The sequence below is a fragment of the Haemorhous mexicanus genome, chromosome 3, assembly GCF_027477595.1.
Source record: "Haemorhous mexicanus isolate bHaeMex1 chromosome 3, bHaeMex1.pri, whole genome shotgun sequence".
Classification (NCBI taxonomy): Eukaryota; Metazoa; Chordata; class Aves; order Passeriformes; family Fringillidae; genus Haemorhous; species Haemorhous mexicanus.
In genome coordinates, this window is record NC_082343.1 from 55,819,345 (window position 1) to 55,838,066 (window position 18,722).

General features: G+C 40.3%; 1 protein-coding gene across 2 annotated transcripts in view; it reads right to left on the reverse strand.

The window, feature by feature from the left end:
* The window catches only part of SNX9 (sorting nexin 9), a 59,227-nt gene extending 41,073 nt beyond the window's left edge, over positions 1-18,154 (reverse strand). Inside the window, exons 1-2 of one of the 2 annotated variants that reach the window (XM_059841913.1) lie at positions 17,808-18,154; positions 1,889-1,975 (exon numbers count right to left, since the gene is read on the reverse strand). In XM_059841913.1, the coding sequence (XP_059697896.1) occupies positions 1,889-1,975; positions 17,808-17,819 (99 nt within the window). In that variant the 5' untranslated portion in view covers positions 17,820-18,154. The remainder of the gene's footprint in view (positions 1-1,888; positions 1,976-17,807) is intronic. The other variant, XM_059841912.1, reaches the window with a different exon arrangement.
* Positions 18,155-18,722: the final 568 nt, after the last annotated feature.

The window sequence follows — 18,722 nt, forward strand, 5'->3', positions numbered from 1 at the left end:
ATTCTCAAAATTAAAAGAGCCACATGCCACGTAAGATCTGGACTCATTCTTTCCACTTCACATTTATTTTCAGAAGCAGTCTTATGCTATTAGTTTAGAAGGAACTAACAACAGTTCAGCTCTGATCTCAGTGACAATATCCTCATACTGTTTGGGGTTTTTTAAACACACATTCTACATACACTACGAAAGTTCTGTAGACCTTTGCAGTTAAGCGAAGTTAATTCCAGGACAACATTATCTGGAATAAGCCAGCTCTGTTTTAAATCAACCTGTTTAGGGAACACATAGCTACATGTCAACCTAGTTCACAGATGAAAATTGGAGACACATATGCTAGACAGCGATTACTAAATTTTAGGTTTTCTGAATTTGCTTTTTAATTGATGTATTTCTTTATTTACAATTTTGTTCCTTCACTTCAAAATTTTATATAGTCCTGCGCTTTACAAGCACTCCAATAAGGAGAAGCCTGCTTATGTATTCGAGATTTTATGCAGTAAAGAACAAGCAGTTAGTGAAATAACAACTTGCATTTATTTTCTCTTACATACCTAAAAGCTTAAAACTCAAGAACACAAAAATAATTAGTCATCTCAGATTGTAAATTCAGCTTGCTTTGTTAAACTGCAAGAGCAATGACATCTTGAGCCAGAAGTCATATTCGCACTGCTACACTTGAAAGCAATCATCAGTGGACTTGCATGACTTCAGCTATTGCCATCTGAACTTATATAAAAAAAGATCAGAATCTTTGCAGCAATGTATCATGGACAACATAAAACAAAGTTTTACTTAGTTTTGAGTATACTGCCTTAAGCCACAGATGTCTTGGTCAGTGGGACTAGCTCAAAAGTGGTGATCTATTTATTTACATTTAGTCTTACTTTTGTGAAATGGCATTAAGCTCCTGAATTCATTCAAAATGTTACCCCTGTCATAGCACAGCACACTATCCAAGAGGGTGCTGGCTCTGTTAAATATCTGCTTCAAGTATTTAAGATCATTAAGATCAGTGAAACTAAAAATTATCAGGATTACACATGCCTAGGATCTTCAAAAAATTGAGTTTATTCTGAGTGTGTTTTACACAAATGGATAAATAAGACCTCCCTTCATGATCAGGTAGTTTTTGTTTGTACTTGTTTCAAAAGGCAAGCCTATTCAATAAGCCATATCATAACATAAAATTCAAAGCAGAATCAACTAATACTTTGTTACCAAGGGTAATTATATAGGACAATTAAAGTACACTGAAATTCAAAATGTGGAGATCAATCAAATGTCAGTGCTGAAAAGCCCTATTCATTTAAAAACACCCTGATTGCATTGTGATAGTACTGTCACCACTTCTTCCCTATTCCTTGTTCATACTTCTTTAACTATGAAAGGACACAAAATTTCAGTAAAAAATTTTTGTTGTGAGTTCTTTACCAAACTTGGAAAGCTGAAGTCATTGATTAAGAAACCCAAAACCTAGAAGTGAGCTGGATTTCACATTTAAATGCAATGGCAAGCACATGAAAGATTACATACACACAAAATGTGCAATACTAGGCACACAAAAATAGACAAGGCATTCAAATGTACAGGCTATCATCACCATTAGTTCCTTCCTCTTACTTGTCTCTCAGCTCTGTTTAGAGGAAAACAAAGCTGAGTACATTCTTACATGTGTGGGCACAGTTTGAGAAGGCCCCATCCTCCAAAACATTGTGTTTGTTTCCACAAGATTATTAGAAAATTCTTTGTATTCTGTTTTTTTGCTAATTCTTCAGAGAAGGGTAGCCGGGCCTTTCAGATGTCACCAGCACCATTTTCCTTCCATCTGCTGATAGAAGCAGGTCAGGAAAGTGCACTGAAGCAAATCCCATCTCAGTTTTCTTACCGGGTTGGTGATTGTGATGATCTCCCCTTCACTGACTGTCAGCTCATTGTTTCCAGGCTCAGCAGCAAAATCATACATAACACGAGCCTGTATGTGGAAAAGAACGTAACAGTGAGGCTTCCAGCTTCTGTAGAAGGTTTCATTAAGAAAGCATCAGCACAAATTATCCTTACCTTACAGAAATAGTAAGTGGGGTAAGGATGAATGTACAAAGAGCAACTCAGCACATAGGAAGCTGACATTTCCTAGATTTGAACTGCACACTCAACAGTAACAACAACTTTAAAAAATAAAAATCTCATGTGGAGCTTGTTGGAGATAATCTAGCACAGGGATTTAAGATTGGTTGTTCTCTATCATGTCCAGAACTATATTTACAATGTTTTCCAGGGGAAGAAGGAAAGGCTCCTAACTTTAGCAAACAACTCTTTTTTTTTTTTGGTTTTATACAAGACATATTCCAACTCCAACTTTGGTAAAGGGAAGTAGTTCACAGAGCAAGCAATTCAGAAAAAGAAAAGCAAGTAACTGCATATGTAAGTAACCACTGCTGTGCATAAAATGTAATATGTAAAATTATGTTTTGAGACTCTATATGGGAAGAATTATGCAAATGCAGAAACAAGCAGTGAGACTAGGCTTGTTATATCTGGCATGAGGAGGGAGGGAAAAACAAAACAAATCTAATTTTTAAGTGTTTAGATACACAAAGGCTTTACTGTGCACTGACTCTGCTATTACACCACATTAAGAAATGTTTGAAACATTTGGTTTTACTAATAACATCATTTGGTGTACAGCAATGAATTCCTTCTCGTACTTGGAGGGCAAGGGGAAGAAAAAAAAACTAACCAAAAAGTAATACTTTCTGTCAAAGGAGACAATAAAATAATTTCTGTTGAAAGTAAGCTATGTGATAGGAAAAAAAATACCGAAAGACAGACATATACCATCAAGTCTTGCCTGTCTCAAAACTGCAGGTTTTTACAATTCTCACCCAGACACAACTTCTTACAGAAAACCAGAGGAAAACAGAACTTCCCACCCCTACATTTTAATTTCATGAGTATCATGTGGAAATACTTCTGGCTGGTCAAAAGATACTTTACTTCAGTGTAAATAAAAACAGAACTGAAAAAAACCACACACGTTTCAGCTGTTCAGCTTACAAATCTAACCCCAAACCAGGTGCACAACAAATCAAACACTTGGTGTTCTCCACTAGAGCAGCACAACATTGCAGAAAACCATGTGTCCTAAGAACTCTGAATGCTCCCTTGCATGAAAACTTTTCCCTTAGAATGGAGGCTTTCAGCACTTTCAGATTATGCTATGCAAAACAGAGATGAAGAGGCAAAAACTGTGTTCAGTAATAACACTGACTGCTTTTTTTCCAGCAGCATATCTGGCCTCCATGGAAATATAAGAATAAGCTGCTTTACTTTCCTGAAAAATGAACTGAAGAGAAGCAGCACACCTTTAGAAATACAAGAACATTTTAAGCTGGGGTGTAAAAAGCACCACTCTCCAGAGCTCTTCCCTCAGCAGTAGCAGATGGAGGTGTTGAACATGTCAGGTTGGAGGAATTTATCCATTTTCTGCAAGTCATTTTAACAGCGCTCAGATGCTGGACATCTGAATAATGGAAAAAGCAGCTTTCTTAACCAGGGAGACTTCTTAGCCTTTTTCAAGTAATATACCATAGGATTAAATTCTTGCTTCTATTCACAGGAATGATGAGAGCTTACCAGAAAAAAAGGCAACTGATAAATTTTATCAGCCTTCAGAAAAACTGGCAAAACATCCCTAGTGATGACCAGACTGGAAAGGTAAAATGTATTTCTGTCTAATACAAGAACAAATGCACATACTAGAGTCTCCAGAAATGGCAGTGAAATTAAAGTTACTCGGGGAAAAAAAAAAAAAAAAGAAAAGCACCTTACCCCAAAATTGAACAATCCTGATGTGCACAGGGCCACACTTTCCTGCATTACAGTTCAGCTGCAGCAGGGAAGCTCTGTCATGGAGAAGGACAGTGAAAGCCCCTGTGTATTCCTCACCAGCCATAAGCAGACAGGCTAACAGCTAATGCACATCAGTTGTGCTCAGAGCAGCTTTTACAACATCTTCCCTGCCTCAGCCTTCCTTGAGATAAAATGATCAAGGACCCACATTGAATGACTACTGTTTTTTCTTTAAGTTCACACTTCCGAAGCAAATTGTTTTTGTAATGCTGGACTTCCTGACTGCAATGCAACAGTTCTGCATCAAAGTATATTTATAGCACAAAAATTGGGAGAAGCCCCTAAAAAATTGGACATGCCTCTGAAAATGCTTTCTCTCCGCTCAGGACTGAATTTGTATTAGGAAGAGATCTCGTGTTACACCATAGATTCATCTGTTTCAACCATGTGTTACAATTTAGGACACTTGTACCACAACTGCTTTTCTTGGTCAGCTGGCAGTGGCAGATAGTACAAAGGAAATTTCCAAAGGAAATATCCATATTTTCCAAAGGAAATTTCATGCTATGAAACTTCTATATCCATAGAAGTTTCATAGCATGAAATTCCCATAACTGCACACATTTCTCTTCACAGTTGGCACTTCAGCAGTTCAGAGCTTCAGCCACCCTGCACTGCTCTTGTCAAGAGACAGGGATTCACAGGTTTAAATTGCTTTTTGCCACTGCCAGAAATACAACTGCTGTGTCACAGCAGCAAGATGGCAACACCTCATGCTGGTGGCAGCAGCTCCCATATGACAGAAAGAGGATCAAATTCTAAATTTCTCTTTTGGGAAGTATATGAGGCAGATTAGTGCAGGTTTCTCTAAAACTTGCATCTACTGGAAGAGCAGAAAACATAATTTGGGAAGCCTGGCAGAATGCCAAAATTTAAATAAATAATTTTTTTAAATAAAGAAAAGTTAATCATTAACATTGGCTCTAAACAAGTCAAAGTCCTCACATTTTAAAGGGCTGTGTCAGTGAGAAGACTTGAACTTTTCTTCTAGGACAGCAGCCTAAGCTTTTAGCTGGGATGAACAACAAAGGGCTTTTGGTCACCTCAAGTAACTCCAGTAACACATCTGGTATGAATAAACTTCAGAATAGCTTGCTACAAAAACTGCTTCAGTTAGTACAAATATTGTTCAGAGGTATAGTAAGGCCTTTGAAATCTGCTGCTTGTGAAATACTGATATGCACTACGTTGCTCACACCTGGAAGCACAGAAGAGGAAAATGAATTTATTTCTTCCCAGACTTCATTTTATTAGTTATCTTCTAAAAGCTTTTTGGATGTGGGTTTGGGTTTTGGTTTTTAGTAAATATTTTGTGAGGGTTTTTTCACTAGGTTTTTTTTTCAGAATTACTTTTTCCTGCAAATATTGCTTTTAGAAATAAAACATTCTAAAGCGCAGTTCTAGGAGAATAAAACAGAAATAGCATAGCTGGGATATAGGTAGGGATCTCAGGATTGGAGAAATTAAGAAAGTAGAAAGAAAATAATAAAGACAAAAGCCTAGCTGCAAATACATCACTTCAGAAATTAGCAGTATATTTTGATTACTTCCTAAAGAATGGTTCAAAATGAAGCATTTGGTCTAAAAAGTGACAATACTCTTCCACACAAAAAACAATTAACTTAAAACTATTTTTGCATTTTCCTTCCTCTGCTAATCTTTCCCAGCAATTTGCCCTGTGTTTACTGTCTGTAAAAAAATAGTGGTTTGTAGGTATTTTACTGTTTAGAATAAGTGCAAGACACCAGACTTGTTATCAGCGGAAGCAGAAGCCTTAAACCCCTGGTGTCTTCACTATTCCAGTGAAGCTCCGGGGAAGACACAGGGTAGGCACAGATCTAAATGACAGCTTAGCCATTGTTTTGTCTCACCATTCACAGACTACTTAAGTTGCCATGTTTTAATCAATTCATCTTTGAAAAAACTCTCCACAGATCAAAACACATGCTAAGTCCTTCTGTGGAAATGACAGGGAATTCTGCAAGAAGTTTAAAAGGGCTGGTGTCCAAAATGCTGAGAAAAACAGTAAGAATACAGGAATACAGACAGGAGCCCTTCATGTCTTTCCCACCTCAGAGGACTGAGGACACCAGCTCTCTTCCAACAGCGCCTAACATTTTGGGAGACTTAATAATTTCCATACCCTTTAGCCTGAAATCTAAGCTCATTCAAAAGTTCTAGGTGCTCTAAGTCCAAAGAGATTTTCACTGCATCATCTGCAGCATTGAGTCACAGAATCATAGAATGGTTTGGGTCAGACTGACCTTAAAGATCATCTTGTTTCAACAACCCTGCCATCGGATGGGACACCTTCCACTAGCCCAGGTTGCTCAAAGCCCCATCCTGCCTGACCTCGAAAATATAAAAACATTTATACTACTGATAAAGGAAACTTCTGGGGCCATGATTTCACAAAAAAAAATGCCTTTTCATTTAAGTCCCTCTATCAAACTCTATCAGACTGCAAGGCAAAGTGTGCATTTGGATGGCCTATGCAGAAATATCAAGTGGCTCCTCAAGTGCTACGACTCTCAGCCTGGAGAAGCAGCTACTCTCTGTCCTGACTGTGGTAAAGAAATGTCTACATGTTCCTCTCACAGGCTTTCCTAAGAGACAAGACACAAACCAAAACTGACAATGGAAGAATAAGAGGACACAAGGGACACTGTCTTCTAAGACAGACTCCTACAGAAACGGTACCTTAGGAATTCAAGAGATTGTCCATTATACTACCAACTGCCAGTAAAGTGATAAAGATTTATTAAGAAGGAGACACAAATGTTTATCTTGTAAACTATAGAGAAACTGGAGAAAATGAATATTGCTTGTATTGGGCTAGGTATCACTTCTTGTGCATGTGCTCAGCAACATTTGCCTAGAAAACTAGCTTGAAGAAACTGGAACATTTTATACTATGATTTTATTAAAAAATAAGCAAAAAACAAAATTCACTTGTTTAATTAAAACCTTCCTTTAGTATTACATTTCTTTTCAATATGATTTTGTTTTGCTTTTAGCAACATCAGAATTAAAGCAAACTCATCCAAAAAGTAAAACTAAATTCAGTAAAGAACTCTGCTTCTGGATGAAGAGAGGTCACAATAGTCAAATATCATTACTCCAAGTTCCCTCACCAGCTCTAACTGCTGAATCCTCACATTAGTCTACAAATTCACATTAAAAATGTCTCTTGACCCACTGGCTCACTTTCCTCTGGGTTATTTTTCAACTCTAAAATAAGTTCACTCGCCTGCAGCTAATCATTTGAAGTCAACAGTACCGACTAAAAGCATATTAGAACTAAATTGAACACAGACAAAAATCTAAGAAACAAGGACTTGTGTAATTTCTTCCTGCTAGTAAAATATGTTTGCAGACAGATGCAAAACTCAGAAGTTGCATGTGACTACAATATTTCAGGCAGGTATTTAATTAATTATTTATACGGGATTAAAAGGTCTATCTCATATTGGAATTGACAACAAAATATGAAGCATTTCCAAAAAGTACAAACCACAAAGTCTGACACCTTTATATGGTAAGGGACAGGAAGGCAATACTCAATTCCCACCAACATGCGTGTGGTTTAAACCACTGGCACTTCTCGAATTAGAATGGAAGTAAGAAAGAAGTGTCTTGGCAAGTTTTCAAGTGTTAAAGAGACTTGGAAATGTTTCCTGTTGTAATAAAGACAACAGCTTACTAGCCACTTCAGCAACTTGGACTTTCCTCAGTGAGGACAGATTAACTCTCCAGATCTACCACAAAGGACTTCACTATCTTGCTGAAAATAATTTTTTGGTCATGAAAGACCATCTGAACCCATTCAGACTAGTCCCACTCATTTTTTGTTTCATATTTTATTTTTGATTCACAGAACATGAGCTTCTTTACAGCTGTCTACCTGTCAGCAAATATCACCACAACCCAAAGCACACTGAAATGTGCTCCTGGCCAGCATTACAGCAGAATGCACACCAAGAACTTGCATTCAAGTGAATTCCTACACAGGAAGGCTCTTGCTCAACTCAAGCATCTGGGACTAAAAGTCATTGATGCAGAATGAGGTCTAAAATGGTTATATGACTAAGATCTCCTAAAAGTGGTAGAGTAAAACAGATCTCAAAATTGCAAGATGTTGAAAGAAATTACAGCTTCTTTCCATGCAGTTATAAGCCAGGTGGGTAGATAACCATGCCACAGAGCATGAAAAAAGCAAAGAGAAACTGTGATGTTTTCCAGATTTACAGCAGTGCTTAAAAATATTAAAGTCTGAGAACTATCTATAAGCAGTTCAGTGGTTTAAAAAACCAGCATATTTTCAGAATAACTATCAGGCACTACTAAAAGAGGTGCTTGGTTACATTTTGGTGTTATCATACTGATTTATTTATGGGGTATTGTCAGACCCAAGAGCAGAATCTCCATGAACCCAAGCAATACTGAAACAAGGGAAATTCAGTTGCAGAAATACATTTAAGACACCCATGTGATTTAGAGATATTTCCAAATTCTGACTCAGATACTCCCCTGAATCACATCTGAGCTTTCCATTGGGTTAAGCACCTGAAAAGCTTTTTTCTTGTTTAAAACATTACTTATAAACTAGTCATCAATTAAAAATGTACTGCAAAACTCCTACCATAAGTGAGGAACTCCAGTGATACCAGATCTTTTTCAGAATCAATTTACTGCACTGCTCCAAGTGCCCAACCTTCCCCATGTTTTCCTTTCTGAATACCAATCTTTCCCAGACCCTCAGATAAACTGGGGACTCAACAATTTTGAATTTGATAATATTAATTCCAGTTTCACCACGACTACAGCAAGTAATAAATGCAGCAAGTGCAGCATGGGTTTGTATTTATGGATGTCAGGCAGGATGCATTTATCTCAAGTGTGATTAAAATCTCTGCTTAGATTAATCATTACTGTATCTCTGAAATCAAACTGCAAAACTTACAACTGTTTGCTGAACCAATATTTAATGGCGTGTTTCAGAAGCCTGCTGTGCCAAGTCCCCTGATGTTTGCCTGAAACTTTAGGGCACAGTTCTGTCCCCAAAGAATAGAGCCAGTAAGATGTGAAGGTTTCAGAAAAAGCCAGCAGCATTCACCAGAAAAATTGCCACATTGTGACCTACTCATTAAGACAGCTTGTAGCCACAATAGTGCTGCCTCTACCAGAGCAGAGATTAGAAAAAATGAGTAATTATCTAATAATTGGAGAGGCACAAAGTTTCGCTAAGGTTATCTAGCAAACTCCAAGCCTTTTCAGATTCAGCACACTATTACATATCGTGGATCTCAATGTACCACATGCACAGGCCACTCTAGAAGCAAATGAATACCTGGCAAAGCAAACTAAGTGCATGTTAAAATGATGCTGCTTCAAATAAACTTCATCCATAAAATACAGAATGGAATAGCTGTACTACTCTGAAGTCCCAAACACTGGTAAATATTAATAGGAAAACACATGCTGAATAGCATGCTCACTGAAAGCAGTTGGGAAGGAATCTGAAACACAGCAGGATGAGCTCTCCACATGGAATTCTGCTAAATTCTCTGTTACTTGAGTAACAAACATTAATCAATATACTAATGTTTTGTTATATCTCACTTATTTTTAGAAACACTACTTTGTAAAACCCTATGTTTACTTTCATTTTATGAACACAAGTGAGGAAACTGCTACACCAACATAAATGCATTACCATTTTATCACTTCTTTACTCTAGAAGTGGGCAAGGTTCACATTTTTTGGGTTCTAAAGAATCCAAGCCTACAGCTATTTTAGGCTTTTCTAGTGGCAGTGCAGAAAAGTACATGACCCTGTAAGATTACAAACTATTTCATGATAAATGGCAGCTCAAATAAGCAAATCTCAGTCATTAGACCCAGCCAGAGAACACCCAGTACTTGAACTGGACATTAATGACCTGCAATTTAATGCAATATGCACACTAGCAGGGTAGGCATATCCCACTTTAAGACAAAGAGTTAGAAAAAAAGAAGAAAAAGAATGCCTGAAGAGATGCATTTAATAAATAAAAAAACAAACCAAGAGATGTAATGAATAACAGAACTGGATTGAAAGTTTGACAGAACACCTAACAAACTTTTCTTGTACCAGCAACCTTTACAGTGACAGCATCAAATAAGTCTGAAAAGAAAGTTAGAACTTCTGCTTCCTTACAAATTTCTAGAAAATTTGGCAGCTTGACAGAGTGGTTGATGAAAAAACTGTCATTCAACAACCTTCACAGAAACATCCAAGTCTGTGGTCTAGTTATTTGCAGCAAGGAAGACGCTTAATTTTGTATTCCACAAGTAATCATTTTCAGAAGAAAAATATAGGGCTATTAAGGAAGGAAATTACAGTACTGCTGAAAGAAGTGTGCTGTAACTAGGTAAGCACTAATTACATTATATTATCATATGTAATTGCGATATTCAGTTACTGAATTAAACCTTGACCCCCCCAAAAAAGAACCAAGGCAGCGGAGGAAATAAGACATTTAAGGTTCACTCTCAAACCCAATGAAGCTATAAGGTGAAGTGAAGCACCTCATCAGTCATCGCCTTACTGCTGCAGGAAGATGAATTGTATAGGCTCTTCAGGCAATACTAGAATTTAAATAAGAACTAGAAAAAACAATAAATGTGATAGCCTTATATCAATTGTCTTTCTTCTGGAAACCACTTACATAATCACCATAGAGGGGAAAAAAAAAACCCAAACTCATCATATAGAAGGGAGGTATAGTCTAAAGCTATTCTAAGAGTATTTTTATAGCTGTTCTTGCAAATTAGCCATTTTGTTCTATCAACTAGGAAAGCAAACACTTTGCTTGAATTGAGATGACAACTACTTTTGCTCTGAACAATGAGAACTGCAGTCTCAGAAGGCTGGGAAAAGCAAAGCAAGTCCAAAACCTACTGTGTTTAAACAAAGATACCATATGAATACACAAAATTAAAGCACAACCGTTCCCATGCCAAGGAGGAGCAGATGGCAACTCAGAGCAGAAGTCAGTAACTCAATGACAAGTCATAAGAAATAAGATCCATCACACAGTTCTTCACCAGTCTCCACCTTTTTACAGGAGTGGGACTGAATGATTTCAGCTGGGCAAGTCCCACTTGCAGAAACCCTGGGCCAGACATGGCTGCCTCTCCCCAGAAGCAGCTGTTTTGCTTGGACTCCCCAGAGACCTCCCACAGGCTGCACTGCCCCTCTTCTCACCACCTCCTCCTCCTTCCAGCCACCTATTTTGCACATTGGAAACACCTCCTGTACAGTGGCTTCCTTTAAAGGGCAGGACCTGGGGGAAGAGCTGGCCTAAAACACAGGAGGAAATAGAGCTTTTACCCACAAAACACATGTTCACACACAGTCACTGGTTTGACTTTACCCAGCACACTTCTATGAGCACACACCCTGTTACCAGCAGTGTCCAGGATGGCTCATGTGCCCTTCATACCATGCCATGTCCCAAATGTCTCCTCACAACTACACAACAGCCAGACCAGGCTACATAACAGCAGCTCCCTACAGGAAGAGCTGCTCCTTGTGCCCTTCTCCCCTTACTGCGGGTCTTACAGAGGACTACCTGCCAAAGTTAAATGATTCTGGTCTTAAATATCTTTTTTTTTTTTTTTTAATATATTGTTGACAGAGGTTTCTTATTTATACAAAGCTCAAAGATAAAGAAGGTTTGGGAAATAAAGTGATAATTCTCAGAGTTTAAGTTACATTTTCCTGTGAGCGATATACTTTTTTTTTTCTCTCTCTTCAGTAGCACTTGAATTTTGCTTATTGGACTACTACAAAACTGCTCTGTTGTTTGAACTTTCAGTTACTTGGGAAGCTCCTTTCCAATCATAAACTGCTGAGAAAGCAGGAATGCAACAAAGGAAAATAAAAGCACAAGCTCTGATTTTCAGCCCTCCGAGAAGTGTAAAGTGAATTCAGAGAAATTCTAATTGTGAAACACGATTTGAAATAGAAGAGGTTTAGCTTTAAATACTGAACACTGCAATAGCTATTTACTTGAAATAATTCTAGATATCTAAATGCTCATCTGTCCTACTGCAGGGCTGGTTGAAACAAATCACTCCCACTATTTTACAGTCTCCTCTCTATTACCTGCTTTGAAAATGTTTTGAAAGTCTGCTTCCAACATCATAAATGTTACAATTGCTTGTAAATTTAATACAGGAGGGAACCCACATATTTGAAATGGCAAAATTCTCCAATGATTTTTACCTTGGTGATCCCTGTAAACTCTGAAATATGCCAGATGCCCTAATCAAATAAGGAGAGGCTTACTGAATATTCAGACACTCTTCTAGGACTTTTTTCAAAACCTGAAAATCTGAGGACGAAGATAATTCAGAGGAAAACCTTGAAAGAATGCAGAAAATAAACCTTCTTACGAAGCTACAGTTAACTGTAAAGCTTTATTGCTGAAGTAATACCAATATACAAGAAATTCTACCAGAGTGAAAACTTGAAACTCTGAATCTATAAACCAGATGTAGCTTATGACATTTGATATCAGACTTCCTTCTCTTTGGCTGCTGTAATCATGTTTTTAAATGATGACCTCTGGTAATGAGTCTCTGATGACTCTGCCTAGGTGCTCAAAATAACTTTGAAAAACTGAGTCAGAGGAATCATTACTCAAACACAGCATCACTCAGAATCTTACCAGCTCTCCAGCTTTCCAGCACAGAAATGAGAAACCTTGAACTGGTAATTGCTGCAATGTAACATAAACCACATATCACTGAACCTTTAAAAGACCATAAGGCCGGACAGAAAGACAAAAGAACAGAAAACCTGTGTCTTCATAAAATAACTGCATCAGTTCTCATGCTCATCCTAGCACCTCACTCCTCCAATAGGTCAGGAATCTGTGGTTAATCTGCATTACCCAACATTTTGCCCTTCTCTAGTCAACTTGTTTCCCCTTAAAAAACAAACCACCAAACCAAAATAGTCAAAAAAGCCCCAGGAAGTATCCCCACATCTACTTAATACTAGTCTAAAAGACCCAACAACATTTCATATCATTAGACTGTAACATCATTACTTCACCTAATAATTTTGTTCCATCACAACCTATGTACACAGATCATCTGTGATCTCTTGTTTTGTATTATGTCTTGTTTTGCTGAATTTAAATAATGAAACATGTTGAATGGATTATGACGTGATCTTCATAGTAGTGGATCATCCCAACTCACAGATGTCTAAGATTTATTAATTGAATCTTCCCTTAAGATGAGATTTATGAAAGGAGTCTACTTCCAAAGTTAGGACAATGCAGAATGCAGATTAACAGAACACAAAGTCAGGGTATTTTGGAGGGTTTAGCACAGAGGGATGCTTCACTTCCCAGCTGCAAATCAGAACAAAGAATTGTTTCTAACCAACTCAAGTGATGGTATAAATGTGGGACTTCTTTGGGAAACCTTACACTGTTGAGAGTAATAGAGAAAAAGAAAGATGAAAGGAAGGATACACACTTAGGAATAATAATCTTTAAGGCTAATGTGTTGTTACCTTTCCCTGCCTGAAATTTTCATATGTAAATCGCGACCTTCCTTCACCACAACTACAAGAACCAGGCTGAATTCAACTATACCTGGCCGTGACATTAAAAGAGAAAATCCAACGTGATTAGATGGACAAGAAAGCCTTGAACAGCATTTCCTTGTTTTAGAAGTATTGTTAAATTGTATCTTCTTTAAAGAACAGAATATGCAGTCTAAGCTTTCAATTCAAAGGACTTCCTCCCACAAAAAGGGGCCCAGTCCTGAAAACAGAACCAGATAAATGAGTCCTTAAAGTTATAAAGGAAAAAAAAACCTGTTGGAATTGACAGTAAAAGGGGCACAACTTCACAAAGCTTATCAAGAACTATGAAATACCTCTCTTGGGAAAGCAGCGTCACCAACATCAACAATGTTACACCAATAAATCAGCTCCAAGTTTTAACTTCTAAATTAAAACTCTCACCACATGTTATCAGCACAGGTTCCAGAAGAACTGGAAGAACTGTCTTGCCCAGAGCCTATTTAGTTCTCTCACTTCCTTCTGAAATCAGGGCTTAACAAATGGCAAAACATCAGCCTTTTCAAGAAAAGGACTTGCCTACATTTTAAAATAATAAATAAGTTTAAAAATAGGCTAAGGTAAAGAGAACATTGTTTAAAAGCCAACATATTGCTTCCTGACATTTCTAGCTCTCCCTATTCAATGAAGCTTAAAAACAAAAGAAAGGACATGAGTAAAGCTAGGACTTGACAAACTCTAGTGGGGAAAGAATAGGAAAGGCCAAAGAAACCACGAAGGAACAAATAGAAGAATGACAATTTCACCTGTGGCTTTTGTAAGCAACTGTGACAGAAACATTTACCAAACTGCATCTTCCTTGGGACCAAGTTTAGAAAATATTTTAGGCTCAGGCACTTTCTGTGTCATGTCATTTGTGACACAGTTAAAAAGAAGGAATTAGTAAGGTTAACTCTGTTTCTGAAGGAAGCATCCAAAATAAAAGCATCTAGCTTAAATCACTGGTTCTTAAATGTGGACATGAAATTACTTTAGCTCTGAAGTCAGGTTCAGTTAAATGACTGTGAAACTCTAGAAGTCTCCTAAACAACCCTGGTTTTTTTCTTATTTTGATAGGGCTTAACATTTGTTTCAGTTTTTTGAGCACATAACCTTGAGCAAACCACAAAGTCCACTGCCAAGCTACAGTAAGGATCTAGCCGACAGAAGAACTGCCTCCAGAAGCCTTAGATCCCCCATTTCCCATTTATATTTTCACCCTTCTTTGTGAAAGTCTCCTGCTGCCAACTATCCTACCCCACCCAACCTCCTGTATCAGCTCTGAGCAAACTTTCAACTATTGCAACTACCTAGAACGGGAGAAATGACGCTGCTGTTTCTATTCAGTGAATATTTTTCCTATTTCAGCAACTTACCGTATCTTAAAAACAGGCCTGACAGGTGTTGGAGAAGACTCCTGGGATGTACATACAGCATGGGAGGAGGAGCAAGAAAGGAGAAGGAGCAATGGCCACTTCTAATGTAGCTCACAACATCAGACACATCCTCCACAGCCTTTAGAGTGCTTAAGGCCTACAGCCACCCCACCTGTTTTGACAGAAGACTCCCTACCAAGTTGCCAGCTAACAAATATGCTAGGAAAGCATTAGTAAAGGCCTATGGTATGAAAATAGTAGTCCTTTCCCCTAAAAGCTTTTATTGTTTCAATAAGAAATGCATTGATTTTGAACGGTACAGAAAAGAGGCAGTACATTACACAACTGTATATCACATCTTCATACATGAAAACTCAAGGAATTTAATTGCTGTGGTTTATTAAAGTGGGAGCAAGAAAACTGGCCAAGGATTACAAGCTAGCTATGGAAGAAATCCCTATTTGCATCCTCCATCCTCACGAAATCTAACACCTTGATTCAAGCATTTGTAAATCTTGTATAGAAAATGATAAATCTGAAAAGAGAAGCTGGGCAAGTTCAGATTCAGAAGAAAGATGCATCAACAGCAAGAGAGATGGTTTAGAAACATCAACAAAAAAGAGAGACTGAATTTTTCATCATTGAAAGCATTCAAATCAAGACTGCATTTGCCCCCAGCCTCCCTTGGAAAGTATATTCTAGTTTAAACAGGAATCAATTCAGGAAGCGCTAACAGCCCGTGCACCACAGGCCAGGCCAGACTGTCAGTCACCCTTATCAGCTGTATAGGATTTGACACCAACAAAGTTCAAAAAATTCATACTCCAGACAACTACTTACAGTTTAGTTTTGTTAACTCACATAAAATACAAATACACTTTGCATATTTCTTTCAAACGGAGGCAATTTGTGAAAGAGCACAAGCAGAAGGTGAGAAATTTGTTTACAATTAAAAAAAAAAATTACTTTCCAAATTAAATGGTGACTGGTTAGTTGGCTGAGCTCCTAAAAACTGTTTTTTCAGCCAGTTACTCCCTTACACTGCTCAAAAAGACAATATACCCTTTACTATAGCTGATGTTCGCACAATGTGAACAAAATAAAATCCAGACCAGGGCAGTTTGCAGAGAGGGACCCATCTCCTGGGTAGAGCTCACAGAAAATAAAGTAAACTTCTCTTCAGTACTGCTCAGAGTTACCAGCATAGCAAAATAATAGCAATAAAATACCAGCTCTTTCCTGACTACCATTTACCAATTTTAGCCTTCAAGTCAAAGTACATTACCATATCTTGCAATGTGTAGAATGAAAAAAATTGCACCACCTGATTTTAAGCCAGTCTGGATTAGGAAGTCAGAAATTATACGCCCTTCCGTCTGGGGCCATAATGTTTCCAAAAAATATTTAAAGAACAGCAAAGTGAAAGTTTCCAAATGTATGAATAAAATGGATCGTGTGTTTGGCAAAGAACACAGGATCCCACGAGGCTAGTGCACCCCAAAGTGAGCTGAGAAACAGTACACTGGTTCAGTACAGTATCTGCCTCACATACTGTGTATTATGTGGTATATAGCCACCAGAAGTAATTTTCTTGCTACCTACAATCATTAGATTGAGTAAAAAATATTCATACACACATCCCATGAATTACTGGAACCCACCAGTGTAAAAACCAAGTCTATCAACAATATTCTGAAAGCCCAACAGAAACATGAATTTCACGATATTGACTACATTCACTGTATTTTTAAACTGCCTAAGTGATTTTGAAATCTAAAATCAAGTTCTCGGTGCTTCGGAAAAAGTTTACCCAAACATGAGCCACCATCAGCTTACATGGTTACAGAGACAGCTACTTATACACTAAATCTGACACATTCAAGATGTGGAATTTCTTCAACGCTGAGAAGAGCAACAAAAATAAATACTGAGGCCTTTCTCATACAGTGCATAAATAGTGCACTGTATGAGAAAGGCCTCAGTAAAAGGAAGTTTTTAAACTGATAGCCAACCTAATGGAACCAGGTGACTCAAAGTAATACTTCAAATACCAAAAAAGTCTTCCTGAGATACTTAGACAAGTCACAGATGAGTTGTTGATGCATGTTAACTCACACCTACACAAGCAGAGATGCTTTCATCAACCAATATAGTAAACAAATATTGTTTGTTTAGAAAGGGGCCACTTTCAGATAGGATGGGCTAATTTTGACAGCTGCATTAGCAGCAGATACTGTTGAAGAACTGAACAAAACAATTTAACTTCCTGTCTTTTTTTTTGTTGCTGTTGGGTTTGGTTGGTTTTTTTTCGCGTGTAAAATCACAGCTTACTCTTAAGAGGTCGCGCAGTGCGGACTCTGGGCTCCGACCAGAGACACGGCACAGCCACCCCCGGATGCCACCGAGGGGGTCAGCATCAGCTGCCCTGAAGCGCCGGGGCGGCGAGGGGCGAGCGGGCCGGGACAGCCGGGCCGGGACAGCCGGGCCCGCCGGTGGCCGAGGCCTCTCCCAGCGCCCCGCCGCTCCCCGGGCTCGGTGGCAGCGGGGCAAGGGGCGCCCGGGCTGCAGGAGCAGCACTCCCGGCCTCCGGCGGCTCTTCGACCCCACGGTCGTTCCGCCGAGGAGTGGGGACGGAGGGGCACAAACACAGCACAAAAACAACTTTCCCCCGCCCCGGAGTCGCCGCTGCTCCGCCGAGCCCCGAGCAGGGGCCGGACAGTGGCGCCGAGGCCCGAGCGCGGCGCTCCCTCCGTCCCGAGCGCGGCCGGCGGCAGGGTCCGGGGAGGGACCGGCTCCCCCGACCCCCGGCCCGCCCGGGACCCCCGCCCGCCCGGCCGGGCCCGCTGGCACAGAGGGCGCCCCGGCGCCGCCTCCCGAGCCCCGGGCGCTGCTCACCTTGGTGGCCATGGCGCTGCCGGCGCAGGCTGCGCTGCCGCTCTGCCCTCCCTCCCTCTCTCCGTGCCGCGGCTGCTCGGTGGGTCGGTCGGTCGGTTGGTCGGTGTGTCCGGCCCGCCCGCCGCCGCCGCTGGGCCGCGCAGGCGGCTCCTCCTCAGCGTCCCCGGCCGCCGCCGCCGCCTCCTGGGGGCCGCTGTGCGCCTCAGCAGCCAAGCGCCGGCGCTGGGCAGGCGGGGGCTGATGTGGCCACGCCGCGATGCCCCCGCCTCGGCCGCCCTTTCCGCCGGCACGGCTGGGCTCGGTACCCGGGGACGCTGGCGGGGCTGTTCGCCCGCAGCCTTTCCGGCAGGGCCCGAGGGAGGGAGGCACCCGCTGCGCTGCAGTGATCCCCGGGGGAGCCGCCCCGGCCGGTCCCGGGAGCGATGGGGGCGGGTGGTCGGACTTCGCCCACCCCCCCTGCCCTCAAGGGCTTTGCTTTGTAGTCAGTGTTTGGCCTCAAATTCGCTCGCGTGGGGGAGAGAGCCCGCAGGAAGGCGTTATGTGCCCCTCGGGTGCCTTTGAATGGAAATTTCAAAGCAACCATACAGCAAGGAAAGCAATTTTTTTCTCGGCCAGGCAATTTTTTTCACGGCTGCCAGGGCGGTGTACGTCGTCCCTGACCTGTTTCGGCCGGGCCTTGGTGTACAGCAGTTATCAGCAGCAGTAAAAGGCACCAAGGAGCTAGCTGCTCAAGGTCGGTAGCGTTCCTGTTGCGCACTCTATGACCATCTCATAAAAACTGCCCGCAGCCCCACTTGACTCCCGACCTGCAGGAGAGATAAGATGGGAGGCTAAAACAAAGGGAATTTGAAAATACGGTGGCAGTGATCATGCAAGGTACTGCACCATCCAAAAAGTGCGGCTTCTTGTTGGTAT